The sequence below is a fragment of the Lampris incognitus genome, chromosome 19 (assembly GCF_029633865.1).
Source record: "Lampris incognitus isolate fLamInc1 chromosome 19, fLamInc1.hap2, whole genome shotgun sequence".
NCBI classification, from domain to species: Eukaryota; Metazoa; Chordata; class Actinopteri; order Lampriformes; family Lampridae; genus Lampris; species Lampris incognitus.
In genome coordinates this window covers 26919183-26939989 of record NC_079229.1, presented here as the reverse complement: position 1 = coordinate 26939989, position 20807 = coordinate 26919183, and the positions used below count along the sequence as shown (strand labels likewise).

The 20807-nt window shown below is 43.9% G+C and overlaps 2 protein-coding genes across 2 annotated transcripts; one reads left to right on the top strand and one right to left on the bottom strand.

Annotated features, from left to right (window-relative positions):
- Positions 1-275: 275 nt before the first annotated feature.
- Positions 276-11862, bottom strand: mettl4 (methyltransferase 4, N6-adenosine). The gene is made up of 8 exons (XM_056299225.1): positions 11543-11862; positions 11290-11355; positions 10754-11114; positions 10447-10516; positions 10138-10312; positions 9939-10045; positions 9741-9832; positions 276-520 (listed from the first exon to the last, which is right to left on the bottom strand). Exons 1-8 carry the CDS (start codon positions 11774-11776, stop codon positions 276-278), a joined length of 1350 nt encoding a protein of 449 aa, XP_056155200.1. The 5' UTR covers positions 11777-11862.
- Positions 11863-12783: 921 nt separating this feature from the next.
- Positions 12784-14777, top strand: LOC130129634 (core histone macro-H2A.2-like). Its single transcript, XM_056299224.1, has 3 exons — positions 12784-13851; positions 14148-14543; positions 14673-14777. Exons 1-3 carry the CDS (start codon positions 12784-12786, stop codon positions 14775-14777), a joined length of 1569 nt encoding a protein of 522 aa, XP_056155199.1.
- The last annotated feature ends 6030 nt before the right edge of the window (positions 14778-20807 follow it).

Sequence of the window (20807 nt, the reverse complement as noted above, 5' to 3'; positions counted from 1 at the left end):
CCCAAACCTTGATCTGAGCTCCGCAGAAATGCACTTTCATCTCTCCCACAGCATCACCCACTCCCTGATTCACCACCTCCAAAACATACTAAGATCCAGAAAGTGGATACCAAAGGTCCCAAATGAATAGAAAAAAATAGATCAAAGGGAATGTGATGGAAGATGGGGTTTTTTTGTTTTTTTTGGGGGGGGTGGGTGGGGGTGTGGGGTCTTAAACTTTTCAAAAATCAAACCTATATACTGACATCGGCGAATGAATGGCTGTTCAACAGCAGTCATCCATCAGTCGGTGATAAAGGAGGAGGGGGTTCGCCGGCCGAGATGACGACGGCCTCTGGGCGTCTGCCTGCGGTTTCACCTGAAGGGGTGTCTGCCGGCTCATCTGTGGGTGTCGCTGTGAAATAGCTGGTGTGCTGAAACTTGAGTACTTCGTTACCCCAGCTGGTCCACCCCGGCTGCAGGCTTCGGGCAAACAGCTCCAGGCACTTGGCTTCAGCTCCGACGTACGGCATCAACACCTCTATGAGAGGAAGTGGGGGGAGGGGAGGGGACAAAGGAATGAATGAGAGGCAGCCGATTCAATTGAGCATTTCGGTTTTCACAACTCTGGAGCCAGATCGGGATTACGGGGGTTGGTTTCTATTGAGTGCATTCTGGTCCAGTAGTCTTGAGGCACTGTAGGCGGCACATGGCACGGGAAACAGCCTTGGCACTTCTTGCCGTGGCGCTAGCTTGTGGAGGATGGTCCTGACCTTGAGTCTGTGAACAATGACTCTCCAGGGGCTGCACACCTGACAGATTCGTTTCATTTCACCTCCGCCCCTGCGCTGGTCGGTCTTGCCGGCATGCACACTCACGCCCCCCTAATACTCAACTCAGCTGATGCTCTGGGAGCTAATGAGATCAACCGCAACCAAATACACGTACGCACACAACCCAGCCTATACACTGCCAACTCCCCCTGCCTTCCTTTCTATGCACACCGGGCAGAGATGGGTAAAGGCCAAACATGCATTTCTGCGACTAACGAAGCCCCTTCTGGTGACTCAGCGCTCGAAGCTAGAGGGTGAATAAAAGGTCTAATTAGCCTCTTAACTCTGAAAGAGAACAATGTGCTTGTCTTTTCTCTTTTTTGGTAAGAAAGGGCAGAAATGTTTTAAATGGCTGCTTTCTCACCAGGTAACTGTCATTCAGACAGCACCGCCACACAGCCCTCTTCAAATGATACGGGGGGCGGCCAGGTGAGAAATTAATCATGCTGTACAAGGCTGCTCCATTAGTCCAATTAGACTGACGACCGTTCAGAGTAAATGAATTGCTTTGCCCTAATCAACTGCTACCAAATGTGTTATACATCTGGCTGTTTTCATATGAGCAACAAACAACTACATTTTCTAAGCACAAACACAAAAACCCTCATTACTTAAAATAAGCTGATATATATAAACAAAGGGTGGCATGGTGGCACAGTGGTCATCTCACAGCAAGAAGGTCCTGGGTTCGAGCCCCAGGGCAGTCCAACCTTGGGGGTCGTCCCAGGTCGTCCTCTGTGTAGTTTGTATGTTCTCCCTGTGTCTGCGTGGGTTTCCTCCGGGGGCTCCGGTTTCCTCCCACAGTCCAAAGACATGTAGGTCAGGTGAATCGGCCGTACTAAATAGGCCCTAGGTGTGAATGTGTGTGTGTGTGTGTGTGTGTTGGCCCTGTGATGGTCTGGCGGCCTGTCCAGGGTGTCGCCCCACCTGCTGCCCAGTGACTGCTGGGATAGGCGCCAGCATCCCCACGAGCCTGTGAGCAGGATAAGCGGCTTAGATAATGGATGGATTTTTAACAAAACATACATCCAATCACCCAACTGAAAAGCAATGTAAGCCACATGACTGACTGCATGCATGTGCAGGAGACAGACTAGAGGACAGTGCAGCCAAAATAACCACTGATTACAACAGTAGTTCAGGAGAGTCAACTTGTCACAACTGTGAAAGCTTCAGCAAGCCCTAATTAATGAAAATAATATTCACATTCAAAGAAGCAGTTTCTTTTTTCAGCAGTCAGACCATCTGGCAAGGATGTATTTTATCTGTGAGGGAGTATCAGCATCCCTCGCCTCCTCTACCGCGAGCATGACGTCACCGTCAGGACCCACAGCTGGGGGGGTGAGAGAGAGCAAAGTCGTGGGTCAGGAGTTCTTGTTCACCTCTGAATGTAGAACCAGACGGCAGCCTGATATCTCTGGAGGACGCTGGCACACTCAACCGGCACACGAATGCCATCCAGAGGATAAATAACTTGTAAGGAGAGCAGGAGTGGGTGTGCTGAATGATGGCCGTCTAAGAATATTTTGTTGTACAATCGCTACAGATGTGCTCAAAGGAGGAATACATTGTTAATGCCCTTGCATGTTAAAATGCAACCCCATGTTGCAATCCCAGGTAACGATAATAATAAGAAGTTGTATAGAGCTTTTCATGTACTTAATTAACAATTAATTGCAGGTACTTAATTAACCATTGTTGCTGTGAGCGAAAGGCATGCATCATCTGTAGAACAACAATGGCTCTGTTGGGATTTCATCCTGGGATTCTGTCAGTTCCTTCTGACTCCAGAGACATAACGTGGACTGTAGAAAACTAACACTTTAAACGCTCCAGAGGTAGTGACAGGGGTCTTGACTAGCACACTATCCCCTGACACAAAGGCTTTGTTCATATCTAATATCTGGAATTTCACCCAGCTGTATCTCAGCGAGACTTGGGTTCAGCCCCTCTAATGTTTGATAACAGAAATACATATTAATATTTACATCTTCTCATTTAGCCACCATGTTTATCCAAAGCAGTGCAGCATGGTGGTGCAGTGGTTAGCGCTGTCGCCTCACAGCAAGAAGGTCCTGGGTTCGAACCCCGGGGTTGTTCAACCTTGAAGGTCATCTTAGGTCGTCCTCTGTGTGTATTTTGCATATTCTCCCCGTGTCTGTGTGGGTTTCCTTCCGGTGCTCCAGTTTCCCCCACCATCAAAAAGACATGCATATTGGGGTTCATACTCCTGTCTGTGCCCCTGACCAAGGCAATGGAAAGAAGAACTGGAGGTGGTCCCAAAATGCTGCACTAGCGGCTGCCCACTGCTCCTAGCTACACAGCTAGGATGGGTTAGATGCAGAAAAATAATTGCCCCACGGGGATTAGTAAAAATAAAAAGTAGTAAGTAGTAAAGCGACTCACTAAAAGAGTCAGCAATTAGCAGATATACTGGTATGTCAACCCACAGGCACCACAGAGCACTGAACAGTGATAATAGCATTTTGCACAGAGTGCATGTCATTTCTAAAGAAATTACTCTAAGTGTGCAATAAATAGACCACCAGTAGTGATGCAAGTCAAAGCGGTTTGAAAGTAGCCAATAAATGCCAAAAACCCATATCCCAGTGATGTTTAGAGACCATCTTTAGATTAAGGTAGGCGTGGAAGAGGGAAGTATTTGAGCCTTCGTTGAATGAAATCAGCGAGTCTCCAGCCCTGATGGAAGATGGGCGCTTGTTCCACCATACCCACTCACAACATCTCCTAGTTTCCCTGGTCTTTCAAGAATAAAACTAACATATGGGGCATCCGGGTTGCGTAGCGGTCTATTCCGTTGCCTACCAACACGGGGATCGCCGGTTTGAATCCCCGTGTTACCACCAGCTCGGTCAGGTGTCCCTGCAGACACAGTTGGCCTTGTCTGCGTGTAGGGAGCCGGATGTAGGTATGTGTCCTGGGCACTGCACTAGTGCCTCCTCTAGTCGGACACGGCGCCTGTTCGGGGGGGACTCGGGGGAATAGCATGATCCTCCCATGTTCTACGTCCCCCTGGCGAAACTCCTCACTGTCAGGTGAAAAGAAGCAACTAGCGACTCCACATGTATCAGAGGAAGCATGTGGTAGTCTGCAGCCCTCTCCGGATCGGCAGAGGGGGTGGCGCAAAGACCAGGACAGCTCACAAAATAGGGTAATTGGCCAGGTACAATTGGGGAGAAAAAGGGGTAAAAATGTAAAAAAAAAAGAAGAAAAAAAAAAGAAGAATAAAACTAACATATGCCACAAGTTATACAATGGCCAAATCAATTGCGAAAAACAAACTGCCAAGCATTAACTGGCATGCAGAGATGACAACCCTAACGCCATAAACCAGGAGATACAGAGATCAAATTCATCCTGAACCTCATCTTAATCTACACACGGTTCGAATGATTCGGGGGATATGGGGGGTCTGACCCCCCCTAATTAATAATAATACATCCATTATCTAAACTGCTTATTCTGCTCTCTGGGTCGCGGGGATGCTGGAGCCTATCCCAGCAGTCACTGGGCAGCAGGTGGGGAGACACCCTGAACAGGCCGCCAGGCCATCACAGAGCCCCCACACACACACACACACACACCTAGGGACAATTTAGTACGGCCGATTCACCTGACCTACATGTCTTTGGACTGTGGGAGGAAACCGGAGCACCCGGAGGAAACCCACTAACTAACTAACTAAATAAACAAACTTAACTAATTAATTGAATAAAGTAAGACTTGGACTCCCCAAACGAGGTAAAACCAACAGGTCGGGGAGGTTGAAACATATATATGTATATAGTATATGTATGTATGTGTGTGTGTGTGTGTGTATATATATATGTGTGTGTGTGTGTGTGTGTGTATGTGATATTCCGCTCCTCATTAGTCGCTATATATTATATATATATGTATACAGTGCTGCTTGAAAGTTTGTGAACCCTCCAGACATGGTCACTGTTTTTGTAAAAAACATTAAAATAAGCTTATTACACATACATCCAAATCCCAATTTGTAAAGCACACCTTCCAAATAATGGACACACACACAAAAAGAGATATATTTTCATTATTTAATTCAACAAACGTAGTTTATTTCACAAAAACTGAAAATTTAACATGTGCAAAAGTATGTGAACCCTTGTATTAGTAGCTTGTGGCTCCTCCTTTTGCAGCCATTACTTCAACCAAACGTCTTCTGTAACCAGTCTCTCGCATCTGCTTATGGGGATTTTTGCCCACTCCTCCTTGCAGAACTCAGCCAGTTGAGAGAGGTTGGAGGGACATCTGGTATGTACCAACTTCTTCAGGTCTTGCCACAACATTTCAATTGGATTAAGATCCGGACTTTGACTGGGCCTATCCAGAGTACAAATCCTCTTTCTCTGAAGCCATGCCTTTGTAGTTTTACTGGAATGCTTTGGGTCATTGTCTTGTTGCATAATCCATTTTCGTCCCAGCTTCAACTCCCTGACTGATGGCAGGAGATTCTGGTCAAGAATTTGTTGATATGCCGGAGAATTCATGGTTCCTTGGATAATATGGAGTCGTCCAGGTCCAGAAGCAGAAAAGCAGCCCCAGACCTTCACATTTCCACCACCATGCTTCACTGTTGGGAGGAGGTTCTTTTCTTCATATGCAGTGTTGGCTTTTCTCCAAACATGTTGGTTTTGATTGTGACCAAATAATTCTATTTTGGACTCGTCTGTTCAGAGAATGGACTTCCAGAAGGTCTCTGGTTTGTCCAAGTGCTCTCTGGCAAAGTTGAAATGGGCAGCTTTGTTCTTTTTTGAGAGCAGAGGCTTCCTTCTAGCAACCCTCCCATGAATGTCATGGCTATTCAATTTCTGTCTGATTGTAAACGCATGCACATTGGTCCCAGATGCTACCAGAGAGGTCTGCAACTCTCTAGAGGTGATGTGTGGGTTGGCCTTTACCTGATTTATTATTTTTCTAGTGCTTCTGGGTGATAGTTTTGATGGGCATCCACTTCTAGGCAGAGTTGCTGTCATGTTGAAGGCCCTCCATTTGTAAAGTATTTGTCTTACAGTGGATGGATGGAGCTGGAATCTTTTGGAGATGGTCTTATATCCCTCCCCAGACTGATGGGCTGTCACTACCCTCTTCTTCATGTCCTCGGATATCTCCTTTGCTCTCGGCATTGTTGATTTGTATGGGACCACAGTGGTTTGGTTGGTTTCCTCTCTCTTTTAATTGGTGCAGGCCAAACCCTTTCCCAAGGATGTCTCATTTCATTGGTCTGCTTAAATGATTAATTAAGCACCCAAATGTGTTTCACCTCAGTCTGTTACCTGCTTGACTTAACCAATGCAGCTGGGGGTTCACTTACTTTTGCAAATACACTAATTCCATGTTTCATGTAGTTTTTGGGCTACTTAAACAAGTCCCACTAAACAAGTACATGCAACTGATAAACATATATCTGACATTTCATACATAAAAACTGGTGATGATAGAATAAGAAAATCATGGTAAAACAACAGAAAAATCTAAACTGCTCAAGGGGTTCACATACTTTCAAGCAGCACTGTATATAGACTTCTTACCTGTAATCTTAATTTCTCATATTCATGCCTGAAAGAATCTTGTAATATGATTTCAGACACCCTAAAGTGGACCATACCATTTCTTAGCCTTGACGGTAGTTCGTCTTGTCTGCCTGCCTCATTGCAGGGGCTCGCATCCTCATTAAAGTCTATGCTCACATGCTTCACGCAAGCCAATGGAAATGCTGTAGGTTCATGTAAGTGGCTAGCCATCTAGCTAGTTTAATACACTTTAGTTTCTTACCTTCAGAGTTTCTGAATTAGATTGTGTCTGGTGTCTACGGATGAATGCTAACGTTAGCTAGTTTCTAATGTTTGCCTTTGTTTTCACTCAGGAATGCTGGAGTTTTTCCTGGTTGGGTAATTGAACAACATTAAAATCCATGTGTGCTGAAGGCCGAGTAATTGTATTAGTTCAAATGTATGACTACTTTATTGAACTTAGATTTGATTTCATTCACAGAGTCAACATGAGCAAGAGGAGAGGAGCTATCCGGCACTTTTCTGGTGCTAAAAAAAGAGTAAGTTGAAACTTGTAAGAACTGGAACTTAAGAGATTATAATGCAGCTTGTATTTTCTGTGGTTGTCATGCAGGATTAATACTGAGCAGGATAGTATGGGTGATGGTGAGTTTTACATTTATGTATGTTGTATTAAGGAAGCAGAGGGAGGTCAGAATTACAGCAGGCAGGAGGAGGTCAGGAGGACAGGGAGTAGGCAGGACCTAGTAGCAAAGAGGTGAGTTACGAAGGAGACTGCACTTAAACATGTATGCCATCATACCAGATGTTTAGGCAAATGGTACTTTCATAAATTGATGGGATGCACAACAATTATACCCTACTCTTCTCAACTAATACACTAAAACTTTTAATAAAGTGTTGACTACTGGTAGTACAGAATGATGATGATGAATGAGATTATGTGGAATGCTGATTTATTTTTTCTATTAGGCTATTTTCACAGTAAGAAAATGGCTGACAATTTTAGATTATTTAGTGTTCCATGCCTTTAATGTTAGTCAGACACAGGCCTGGATGCTGTGTGGTAGTAAGACATCCGCCTACCTCTCTGGCGTATTGATAGTGTCTTTGGTTCTGGTACAGCATTGTGTGGGTCTGTGTTTGAGTGGAAATGATGGTGTGTGTGTGTGTGTGTGTGTGTGTGTCTGACTTGCTGGCAGTTTTGCTCTAGAATACTTTTTTGGTGACCCCTGACTACAAAAGTTGTGTGGTATGTCTCCCATGAGCTGGTGTAATGGATTTGATTTATCACCATGTACAGACTACAGATATTACATCAAACACGCAAGATACTATAAGGATTGTAAGACGTTAGGTCACTGAAGCACATGCCTGCACAGTACCAGTTCCCTTTACGCCCTGGAGAAAAAGTTGACCCTGCCTGATTGTCATTGTATAATTCACACTCTGGATCTACATACTATATCACACTATTACAGTGGCAGTGTGATAAATGATAACTTTCACTTGCAGTATCTAGACATCTCCATGGATTCTATGTCACTGAAAGGGCAACGACAGTTCTTTTGCCCAGTTCTGCTCGTCATACAGCACAATAAAGTCCTTTCCCCTGAGAAGAAGGGAAATGACGTCAAGCCCCTCTTATTCATTTAGTTTCCACATATACATTGTCAAGGTCTCGCATTCATTCTAAGTACACTCTTATTTAATTAACTGACAATCAATCAAATCTGGCGAAAATGTGTCTTACATAAGATACACAAGTTCCCAACCAATCAATAGAACCCTTTGGTGGAATTAAGTCTTTCGGCATGTGAGGGAATGCGATACAGCACCGTTTTTAATTTACAATCATAATAACCTCACAGATCCTAATGTTCCAGAGGTCGAAACGCTGCTTTTACTTTACAGATGTGATTGGGGGGGCACTATTGAATACTCTATACTGATTCATAAATCCTTCTGTGATCTGTTGATTCTGGTTCACATCTCACCACATCAATCCACAGTCAGGAAGTCTGGTCCAATTTGTTCATTTCTAACCAAATCAACTGGCGACATCTTAAGGCAGAAAGACGTCCCTGCAGACAACGGGGATACGATCTGAGCATGCCTGGTGTCACCATGAATATGAATTTTAAAGGGGGTACTATGGAAAACATTGTTTAGTCTTGAGGTGGATTTTGCCATCAGCAAGGAGCACCACTTTCATGCTTTCATCTCAACATGAAATAGCACGATTTGAACAAGCCATTCAGAATTGCCCTCTCAGCGTGATGTCACACTGGGAAAGATCAACCGAAAATTTGTTTTCCACCTCCCATGACAACTGAGAGGTGGCTTCTGTTTGGTCAGCCCTTTTTTTCTTTTTTTGTCAAGGAAGGGGACGGGCCCAGCAATACCGCCAGCCAATCAGTGTTACAGCTCATGAATAATTGAGCTGTTATCATTATTACCTTAATGACCCCCCCCAAACAGCCCATTTCATTAGAGGTGGGTGTAGAGCGCTGTAAATCGAATGAGTTTTGTTGAAACCTAACAACGTTTGATAGGAAGAAAGTCACAAATCTGTTTCACAGACATACAGTAGTTATGCCAATTTGTCAAAAAATAGGAAAACACCCTCTCTTTAAGTCTAAGATGTTGATATTTAACATAAGAGCCCATGAACACTACAGAACTGACTAAAAATAGCCAATGTTGCAGTTCTGTTTAATGATTTTATGAAGGTGGTTTGCTATTAAACTAATGTCAGAACAATATTTTGTGTCAAGGTGACCAATGAGCTCAGTAAGTTCACATGCAAGCATAATTTGCAGCAAAATAGAAGACCTGATGCCAGGTGGACAGAGTTTAGGACAATACCAGTGTTTTTGCCTGCTTTTGCCCATTTACAAGGAATTACCTCACATTGCTCTCGACCATTTCCCAAGATATACCATAGTGTTTTAGATTTTTTTGAATGCGCTTCCCTTCCTTCACGGCAGCCACTGGCTTCCATTCACATCTGTACGATATTGTAATCAACTTGAAACTCCATCACAGTGAACATTTAGACCCCTCTATTTTTAGTCAAACTAATGTTGTCAGCTTTCAACTGTACCATTATCTGACCACAATAACATTGACAAATGAATGGAAACCAATGGTTGCCAGGGAGGCGGAAACGCATTAAAAAACAAAATTCTAAAAAACTTCAGATCGGGAGTTACATGAAAAAAACCCTGTTATCATTAATGCTGGTGTGCTGCTCTCTAGTGACAGAAGTCAATATAAACATAAAAATAGCTTTTTTTCTGATAGTAATTTTTGGCTGTGCAATGTTTTAGATTTACTATTAAGAAAATAAAAACTGGCAGTACTAACATACCTGAAAGTGAGGGCTTATGAGAGTGGAGAGCTGATGGGAGACTAACAATCACACGCTGATCCTCCACAGGGGCCACAGACTTCGCTGGAGAGCTGAAAGACGGTCAGGGAAAAACATAATTTGACTTTGGTTACAGAATAAAACAATGTTAATAGAAAATGCAGCTATTATATGAACACAATATGTCTAATTGGACACCTTTGGGAGTCTTCTGCACTGCAGCGAAATCGTCCAAGGATCAGCACCTCATATGGCTTCTTGTGCTGTGAATCCAGCGGATATACAAATTCACCAGTCCTGGTGACCTAAGGGGATAAGGGTACATGGGATTAAATCTAAAATAAGATCAAATGTGATCTGTTGTTAAGAGTTGTCACACCAAGGTTTCTTTCTTTACCTTGACCCAGAACCATTCGGCCAAGACCTCTACACCCCAGTGCGGGTACAGCTCGTCACGGACAAAGCGCTGATGGCTGGGCCGATTTGTAACCCAGGTGACAACTAAACAGTTTAGGGACGCCAGCAGAGGTATGGGGAGATATTTCAGCTGGGATGAAGGCAGGGAACTGTATCTTAATAAAATAACGAACAATAACAACAGTAATCAGAATGTGTCATTTAATGCGTTTGTGGAGTAAAAACTTGATCCTTGTTGTGATCATTCACATGCTGTTTTACCCTTCTGAGGATGGGCACAAGTGTATACCTTCCACTTCTTTTGAGAGACTTGTTTTCCCATGGCGGATCCATTACTATAAGATCAAATCTCTTTCCAGCTGTATGAAGAAGAAAAAAACTGTCACAGAAATTCGATGCAATCATTGTTGCAGAAGCAATACAGTTTATTTCCAAGTTGCAGGACAATCAGAATCAAGGTGATACCTAGCAAGGTCTGCAATGTTACAACCATAACAGTTGATTTTACTTGGTCTGTATTATGCTGTCTTTTTTCCTGAACAGTTTTTCTTTTTGGAAAGTCAGCCAAATACTTGGACAATAGTGTACCTACTCACAATGGACCAGTGGTTGTATTCTGCTGAAATCTGAGAGCAGAAATGCTGTATGCGGTGGTATTACATATTGCTCTCCCATTAATGTAACCTCCATGGCCAGGTCTGAGTTGTTCTCCGTTATCCTAGAGAATAAATCAAGATGTGATGGACAGCTGTCCTCAGCACTAATAAACTGAACTCGGTCCTCCCCATCAGCGTTCTCCAGTTGGAAGAGCTCCTTAGCCATGTTACACAGGGCCGCCAAAGGACATTCCTGATTAGGGAGGGGCTCCTCTGCTTCATCTGCCGCTCCATTCAAATGTCCATGGGCTTTGACAGCATCCACCAAGGATTCGGCTCCCTCCAGAATGACAGACCTGATCTGTATCATTGCACAAATCATTTAAGTCTGGCAGGTTGATGTGCAAAGGCTGACTGCATGTCTGCTGGCATTGCAAATTAAGGGCAGTGTCCCAATTTTATCAGCATAGTCTTGAATTTTGCAAAAAAAGTGAATTTAAGAAGACACATTGAAAAATTAAAGAAACTGAACCTACCTTTTGATGGTAGGTCCTTGAATCAATTTCCCCTTGGTTGAGTTCACCGTTTTTTCGTTTTCTTTTCTGATATTTAGAAATTACAAATACTGGTGAGTGGTTTACGATGTTTTATTTGATTTTTTTTGGAATATGACATATTAGATAAAGTGTGCAAAGCAGTGTTCGTGTATACTTGGATTTCTGAAGTATTCATAAAATAGCAGCGGTCGTACGCGTGGGTCGTAGCTGCTGATGGCGCAAGGTTGCTTACCTTCGGTGGCTTGCAGCGCAACTTCGGCATCGTGTCCGAGTTGCTTCCAGCATCCGCACTGCTGGAGTTCGCACCATAATAACTTTTAGTTATCCGAAAACATTGCCGCTTGAAACGATACCCGAAACGTGCTTTGGGGTCTCTGCTCAATCGGATGCATCGTGAATGCCCCCGATCAATTAGCGAACAAGCGTCCAAAACCCACCCCTTCATGTTCTGATGCGTAATCGACATCGTGACACCGAAGACGTAAACAAAATCTACTCCAGCTAGCAGCTAACCATGCTAACGTGGAAAGGCAGCAGCAGCAGCGTCCTCGTTTTCTTCTTCACGTCTTCTCCTGCTTCTTCGTCTTTCTTCTTCTTCATGGGGTTATTGGCGGTTGGCAAACGACGATTTGCTGCATTACCGCCACCAACTGGAAAGGAGAATTGACCCGTTTTAAAAAAAAACCTTCTCAATTAAACTAGTTATTTAACAGGTTTCTAAGAGGTACTAAAAACCTTTCACTACATTATTAACCCCCATGGGGAAATTCTTTCTCTGCATTTGACCCATCCTAGCTGTGTAGCTAGGGGCAGTGGGCAGCCACCGTGCAGCGCCCGGGGACCAACTCCAGTTCGTCTTGCCATGCCTCGGTCAGGGGCACAGGCAGGAGTATTAATTCCAATACGCATGTCTTTTTGATGGTGGGGGAAACCGGGGCACCCGGAGAAAGCCCACGAAGGGAGAACATGCAAACTCCACACAGATGATGACCCCCAAGATTGGACAACCCCGGGGTTCGAACCGGCGACATTCTTGCTGTTAGGCGACAGCGCTAACCACTGCGCCACCGTGCCGCCTTTTTTAAAGTCTCTCGGCAGCAGCTGCACACATTCTCCAGAAACTCCCACAACACCAGGCGTACTGGGCTGTGATAACATGAAAACCTTAAAGCCGGTATACACTGCGCAAATTCGGGCCGTCTCAGACGAAAGACGACTACTCTGTACTGTCGAAAAGCTGCCTAGAGGGGGCGGGACTTATTTCCCTTCTCCAATCGGATTATAGTTGATTTAGCCAATAAGAAATCGACATGTGTATTCGCTACAACGCAAACAGGAAATAATATTGGAATAGCGAGTCTCCGCGTTGTGTTACGATAGTTCGTCCCGGGGGAGAACATTGGACCAACCATTTAACTTTTCAGCGTCGTTTCTGAAGTTTGTCAACTTTACACGCGAGGTAGCTGAGGCAGGATGTCTGCAGAAGGAGGCAAAACGAAGGCTACTAGGCGGTCCGGCTCAGCCCGGGCCGGGGTCATTTTTCCCGTGGGCAGAATGATGAGGTATCTCCGCGCGGAGACGCCGCGGTACCGCATAAGCATGGGGGCACCCGTCTACATTGCAGCTGTCGTCGAGTACCTGACAGCGGAGGTCTTGGAGTTGGCTGGAAAAGCAGCGCGAGACAACAAGAGGGGCAGAATAACGCCTAGACACATCAAGCTGGCAATGGCCACTGACGATGAGCTCAACCAGCTGTTGCAGGGGGTGACCATATCAAACGGTGGCGTTCTTCCCCGTATCCACCCAGAGCTGTTTCTCGAGAAGAGGGGAGGGCAGGTAAAGGTGAACGCCAAGGTTTCCCTCCCCGAGAGAGAGGAACGCTCCAACAGCATGGGGAGTAGTGTGGAAAATTACCAAGAGGCGGTGCAAAACTCGACAGTGGAGGACGGTCCAGGAGATGGGTTCACCATCCTCTCTGCAAAAAGCCTCTCCCTCAGGCAAAAGCTTTCACTAACAGAGAGTGAAATCAGTAAGATCGGCACAATCAAAGTGGAGGGAATAATTAACCCCACAAACGCAGAGATGGATCTGAAAGAAGGAGTGGGCAACGCCTTAGAGAAAGTCGGGGGCCAGGAGTTCTTAGAGAGAGTGAAGGCGCTCCGAGAGCCACAGGGGCCATTGGATGTAGCGTCGGTGGCAGTAAGTCAGGCCAGCGGGATGGCGGCATGCTTCGTGATCCACTGCAACATTCCCCAGTGGGGCTCAGAGGAGTGTGAGGACCAGCTGGAGAAAACGGTGAAGAACTGCCTCGCTGCGGCAGAGGAGAAGGAACTCAAATCTGTCGCTTTTCCCTCACTACCCACTGGATGGAACGGATTCCCTCAGCAGACAGTGGCCCAGCTGATTATCAAGGCCATCTCCAACCATTTTGTGTCCTCCACCATCTCCTCCCTGAAAAACATCTACATTGTCGTGTTTGACAGCGAGAGCACTGAAATTTACCTTCGGGAAATGGCCAAGCTGGACACTGAGTTAGGTCAAGCACAGTCATAAAAAAAAGAAGCCCATGTTCAGGGATGTTTTTGTTAATTTTCAAGTTGTATTTGAGGATACTTTTTTTTCTTTTCATTGTTCAGATGGTGTAGGTAGATGAGGGGACATCTGAGGGCATTTTGAGAAGAAAAAACGCAGCTAAACGAAGCTCCTAATTTCTGTTGCACTGTCCTAAGAGGTTTTTTTTTTTTTGGATAGATAATTTAAAAAAGTCACAGGGTGATGAATGGCAGTGTCAAAGGACACAGTATCCAGTTCTCACTTCTAATACCTCTTTGACAAAGGATGATGATGATGGCATTAGCCCAGATGATGAGCCTTTGAATGAACTCTCCAACAGAGTGAAGACACAGCCACAGACGGAGGTACCTCTCATGCTGTCCAGAACAAGAACCAAGAGAAGCAAAAATAGTGCTCTAGAGAAACTGGAGCCTTCCAGGGACAGCTCCAATGAGCCATTGATAAAAATAAATACGAGGAAGAGCCTTTCTGATAAAAAGATTTCATCCAATGGGAGGAAAACAAAACCAAAAGATGGCAGCTCAGATGATGTGCCCGTGGTAAAGCTTATTGACGAGCAGCATAAACCTGTAAAGGAGACGCTGGTGTCAAGAAGTAGTGCAACTAAAAGGAAGAGACAAGATCGAAAGGATGGCAGTTCAGATGATGACGTGCCCTTGGCAAAGCTTTTTTGCAAAGCACGATAAACCTGCAATGAAAACACTGCTGTCAAGAAGCACCCCAGCCAGAAGGAAGAAACAGGCGATAACTGATGAAAGCTCAAATGATGAACCTCTGATCAACCTCAGGAAAACAAGGCCACAAAGAGGTGCAAGAAATGCCACAACCCCAAAGAGGAAGAGGGCCAATGCTTCTGCGAAAAAGGCCATCACTCCTGCCAGAGCGTCACCTAAGAAGTTACAGTCAAGAAAGCAGAGTGTTAGATCGCACCATGGAAGAGCCATCAAATCACAGCTATGACGTTGAGCCGCTGACCAAGATTACAAAGCATCCACAAGTGACCAAAATCCCGAGTGTGGTGCTGGAGAGATGTAATGTTGAAGAAACCCAGGGAGCGTTGGCATGCTTAAACAAAACAGTTAGAGCAGAGATGCCTGTCACTGATGAGGTTGTCAAGTCAGATTCAAAGCACCCTGAGGCATCGCTGGAGGAAACGACTGCAGGAAAACAATGAGAGCTGGTCAAGTCCATTTTCTCTCTCTCATTTCAGCTTCCCAAGTCAAACTTAATTCAAGCCTTGGGCTGTAAAACAGAAAAAGCCACTCATGAATCCTTCTCAATTTCAACTACAAGATTTGTGCTTGCTTGTGTATTTATGCAAAACATTTTTTCCTCACTACTTGTAAAATGTTTATGCCCAAGTCTGGCACCAACTGCAGGCATTGTTCTAAAGTTTGTGTAATTTACTGATGTAATTTCAGTTTTCATACAGTTTTCTGTTTTGACCTGCTTGTTTGTTTTATGTTAAATTTATCTACAGATTTGTAATTATCTCTGTTGCTGGGTAAAATAACCTCCAGTTCAGAATGCAGCCAGAATACATGTTATGTTATAGGAAAACTATTTCTTGTGAAATTCAAGTAACACGAGTAAAAAAAAGAAAATAAAAAAGAAAACGATTTTGTCATTTATTTATTTATTTCAGATCCCCATTAATCACTGCCTCAGCAGAAACTATTCTTCTTGGGGGTCAAAGAGTACAACAGTTACAATTTAAAAGTCAACAAGCAAAAACAGAACATATATCAGTATAACAGCAATAACCAGAAACATCACACAAAACAACGTATCAAACAGCTTTGAGCACTACACGAAATTCTATATACCCAACATACCCAATTAAACAAAAACAATTACCGTAAATGAGAAAAAAAGATTAAGATAAAGCAGATATATCTCATAACAACAGAATACAGTAAGCAGACATAAAAATTAGACCTAATCTAAAACAATCTCTTTCTGCATTACATATTCTCTCAGCCTGTTCTTGAATCCAATTCGGCTAGTAATTGAAACCAAATGTTGCAGAAGTCCATTCCAGTTCTGGCTTCAGGCAAGGTGAAATAGCCCCTCAAGGCATTTCTAGTGCCATAGTTATGACCATCACTAGTAAGCAACCTATAATTATTAGGTTCTATCTACAAAATGGTATGTGATGGGAAAATGTGAAGGTGATGTTCATGATCAGCCTAAAATCAATAAAATACACCCAAAAGTGTTCAGGAAACAAAATCTTCATTGTCCAGTGTAATTACCAGGGGCCTCCTTTTGTTTGGAGTCTGAGGACTTGAGAGAAGTACTCGCCATCGTGACAAAGTCACACACTTCATCCAGCTGACCTTGTGCAGTAGTGTACTGGTAAGCTACTACCTTAAAACAGGACTGAAGGTACACATAACCATCTTTGAACACAGGGTACCTCAGGTGGTGTGTCAGTATCAGTGTATAAGTATCAGGCATAAGTAAATAGTTCTAAGCTGCATGTTAATATTGTGTTGTTTTTCTCAGGTAACCTACATTCTCTCCATGTGAAACTGGAAGACGAACCAATCACAGTAAAGAATGGAAAACTGGTCAAATTTAATACTGAAATTCATGATGAGGCTGGAAGCATTACAGCTCACCCCAAACTGATTGTTAAATGCCAGGTACGGAGAGGCATTTGCTCAGCAATCCTGCTTTGTTGTATAGTTTCCCGTGATGAAGATCACTGTCAGATTTCTCCTTCCTCAGTTCCAACGTAAGCGGAGTATTTTAATGAACTAGTAACATGACCTAGCCTGACCAAACTCAGTACCCCGCTATGCTGTCATACTTGGACTTGCCACTTGAGAGACAAGTGTATGTCCTTGTCCAAGTTTCCCAGCTTTTAGTTAATGAAAAACAGGGGCTCAAAATGAGTCTACATATCCCACTCGGGAAAATTATAGAGACATTGACCCTCATTCATCAATCGTTTGTACATACAAATTTGTTCTTACACACCCATGGAAGTTTTTAGCCCTGAAGTTTGTCTCAGAGGAGAACCTGGAACCTGGATAATCCTGAATTTAGACACTAGCTGGCTAACACTGATGTCTTTGCAGGAGTGCAGTTCCAGCCTGGTGTACCTGGTCTCAAGAACTTGCGCTTCACATTCAGAGACTATATGGAGCACATCACGATCAAAGTGACTGAGCAGGTAAAACCTGGTCTTGGTGGTCTTTGGTGTGTTGTTCTTTTGTAGCTGTGTTGGGTTTTTATTTGTTTTTTTTCTTTAATTTTTAATAGCCCAAATTAACCATTAAACCACACACTGTTCATGTACTAGCCTTTGCAGGTGTTGAATTAACATGGCATCCCCAAACCCTTCCACATGCAGCTCTGTGACGAGTGGGGAAACCCTTCCCTAGACCAGAGGGTTGTGGTGGCTCTGAAAACCTCATCCTCAGCCCTGAAAGTTATCTTGAGAAGGAATGAAGACACATGAAGGACTGTGCAATTACAATCCCTTTGTGATGCCTGATAAGTGTTGTTGTTTTTTTCTCTTAGTTTCCGGGTCTTCTGGTAATTTCAGGTGAGGTCAACTGTTATTTCACAACCAGTAGATGTAGACAGAATTTCCTTTTATACTTTGAAAATGTGAGCAGGCCAAAGTGAGTGCCAAAACCTTTTAATCCCCTTTTTAAGTGGCTTCCTATTTGATACCCCACCAGACATCAACCTATAGTGTTGACAGTCTGTTGTTCCTCCAGAGCAGAATATGAGCTGGAGTTTACAGGACTCTGCCATGATAAACCCATCCCTGGACCTTAAGTGACATTTACTATTGTCCTTGAGCCAAACAAACTCATCAGCCAAGCAGTAGAGCATGACACAGGCGCTAAACTTCCTGCAGGAGGCACCCTTCCAGGTTTGCATTTGTATCCATGTTTGTTTACTGTATAATTATGGGCCTACTTGAGTTATTTTGTATACAATTGTAATATCTCTTTTTCTCTCAACAAACTATAGCGATGGGTGTGTCTCTATGTTCACTGTTTTTAGTCACCGTTGTGTCAGATGAAGGGAGCCCAATAAAGAACATCAGTCCTGCTGATGTCTCCATGTTGATGGAAAAGGGAGACTCATCAGAAAAAAATGTCCCTGAAAGAGGTGAGTGACTAATAGACTGAGGGGCTACTGTGGCGTTCTCACATTTTTTGCTTGCTGGAGTCTCAAATGATAAATTGGTTGAAACAGCAATTAAGTATTGATGATGTGTTATTTTTTAGGGCTGCTTTTTTGTTTCCTTTCCACTTCTCCTGTCAAGGCCATACAGCTGAAATGCAATAAACCCATGGAGAATGAAAGTGATGACTTGTTTTTACTTCTAGTGAAGTGAATATAGATCCCAGCGGCTTTCCTTTTTGCCTTGTGTTATGTACTCCGTTAAAGGTCTAGAGGATGAGGGGAAGTAACAAAGAAAATAGAAGTGCCCCGGGGAAATACAAAAGGTGGGAGGTGGAACCAGGTGTAAAAACAAACAGATTTATTCACAAAAACTAACCCTATATACACTAAGAAAAGGCAACTGAAGATGCTGGCTCTTAACAAACCAGGCTTAGATAACAAAACAAACTCAAATCAAAAGAAAGAAACAAGAACACTAACAGGTTTCACCCTCCCTCTCAAGGAATGTAGAGTTCTGACACAAGAGCTTGCTCTCTGGTTGACAACAATGGCCGGCCGGCTGGCCGGCCAACCGACCAACCAACCGACCGCTCCCGCTCTCACTCTCGCTCTCTCTCTGCCAACAATGGCCCACTGGCCCTGTTGGGTGTCTTTCTCCAAGGTATATACCCAGCTGATGAGCAATTGGGATCACCAGGGCTCAATCAGCAGTTCCAGAAGGAGGTGGGGCATTACCTGGAGAGGGAAAATCACAGACACACGGTACCAGGGTCATAACATCTTGGTAAAAAAAATGTGTAGGAATATCATGTCAAGCCCTGTAAGGTTGTGTATGTGTGTTCTGTTTTAGAGGTAAAGCCATCCCAGAATGTGTTGGAAAGTACACTATCCAGTTTACCCTAAATAAAGACCCAACACAAAGTCTGTGCAGTAGGCAGGTTAGTTGAACCCAAAACAGCAATGTTAGACCTCACTGCATCTTGGCAATTAATTTTGGGACTCCTGACACTTGACTTTAAGATAAAATATTAAACATACTGATATGACCTTTGAATCAGTTTGCCTCATATCTGGTTTAGAGGGAGACTCGCTGTTCGTGTTGAGAAGTTACAGGGCTGAGGGTCGTGACTTTAGCTGACTGTGAGCAGTGACTAACCCCAATAAATGTAGTGGCTAATGAGCCTGTCAAACTGGCCCCTGACACTCAGCCAACAACCCCAGTGGTTTCCAACAACGATATCATTGCCAACTGTACTCTGGTAGAGGATATGACTGAGGATAAGGGTGAGCTTGCACCCCCAGACAGCTGACCAGGACCTTATCCAATCACCTCTTCTTCTAATTCAATATACATGTGCAGAGGTGCAACTAACTGCGGCGCAGGTGCACACGTGTGGTCAAAATAAATTGCGCAGCAGATAATATGAAAAGAGGCACTTTTGCTTACCAACATTTTTGGGACACAATTACTTACTGAAACAACAGGATTTTCTCCATATATCACTGGTAAGAAAGTCCATCCATCCATCCGTTATCCGAAAGTCATTATGACAAATGTGTCAATTTTAATAATCAGCTGTTAATCGTGACACTTTTAACCTTCATTCTTGATTAAGTGGATTCAGTTTTTTTCCAAGTTAGCAAGGTTAACTGTCAAACCTTGAGCTCCAGCAAATAGTTAGCTTACGTTACAACTAGCTTAATGTTACATGTTTTTTCTCTGGTTTTAGGATTTTCGTCCATTCATCAAAATGTCCAAGAAACAAGCTACATTAATTAATTACTTTGGTGTTGCACCACCTCCAAAGAAATGCCAGACTGAACGTGTACATAAAAAAAAAACGCGGGAAAGTGGCTGCAGGAAGTAGCCTGGCTCCAAACAGGTGATGACCGCAGAGATGTGGTGCAAAATACGCGGTGAAAATCCCAGTCTCGCGGATAAAAGCGGCGCCTTTTATATAGGGGCAAAAAATTTCAGTCATCCAGGTTTTGAAAAGCGTGAGAAGAGCAGAGCACATGAACATGGTGCAAACTATTGATAACAGGTGCAGTCAGGATCAGAAACCCATCCTCTTGACAGGTGGCAGGACAAACTGAATGAAGAACGGCATCACGCACTGTGTCATATTTTTCTGTTGGCCTTTCACAAAGCAAAACATGCACGTCTGATGCGTTCATATGAGGATATTGTACTTTTCAAGAGGCTTAAGTTAATGTCAGGAGTGCGTATTCACGAGAAGGGGGGGGGCCCGCATCATGCAGAGCATCGCACAGACAATTGAGTGAAAAATTGAAGGCAGCTGAATTTTGGGGAGTGCACTTTGATGGATCAGAAGTCAAAACACAAGTGGAGCAGGAAATTGTGTACGTTGTGTCTGTGTCTCGCTACAGAGAGTTTACCTCAGATTCCTTGGGTTAATTAATTTGGGTGTGAACCGAGTGGCACAGGACATAGTGAACGGACTGGAGCAGCTCTTCCATACTTGTGGTTTAGGGGATCAGTGGAAGACAAAGTTGGTCTCGGTGTGTACAGACGGAGCAGCAGTCAACGTTGGAGTTTACAGTGGGGTCGTTCCCAAATTGTGTCAGATGGTGGCAATCGAGAATTCCCTTGTGCCTGTGTCTGCGTCTGTGTACTGCCCACACCCTCGAGAACTGCTCAGTCAGCTGTTCCCATGGTACCGTACTGTGAGACATTTGATCGCTCCGTTGTCAGGTTCCTGAGTTTTTATTTACAGAGAGGGGGCGCAAAAAGAACAGAACTAAAGAAG

Excerpts from the sequence above, each read along its gene's own strand:
- mettl4 (XM_056299225.1), bottom strand. The coding sequence starts at position 11,776 with ATGTCGATTACGCATCAGAACATGAAGGGGTGGGTTTTGGACGCTTGT. Across the intron at positions 9,833-9,938 it reads AGTGCAGAAGACTCCCAAAG|CTCTCCAGCGAAGTCTGTGG; the intron begins GTGTCCAATTAG and ends ACCGTCTTTCAG. Across the intron at positions 521-9,740 it reads TCATAAGCCCTCACTTTCAG|AGGTGTTGATGCCGTACGTC; the intron begins GTATGTTAGTAC and ends TTCCTCTCATAG.
- LOC130129634 (XM_056299224.1), top strand. The coding sequence starts at position 12,784 with ATGTCTGCAGAAGGAGGCAAAACGAAGGCTACTAGGCGGTCCGGCTCA. Across the intron at positions 13,852-14,147 it reads TGGACACTGAGTTAGGTCAA|GATGATGATGATGGCATTAG; the intron begins GCACAGTCATAA and ends TCTTTGACAAAG. Across the intron at positions 14,544-14,672 it reads CAGATGATGACGTGCCCTTG|GAAAACAAGGCCACAAAGAG; the intron begins GCAAAGCTTTTT and ends GATCAACCTCAG.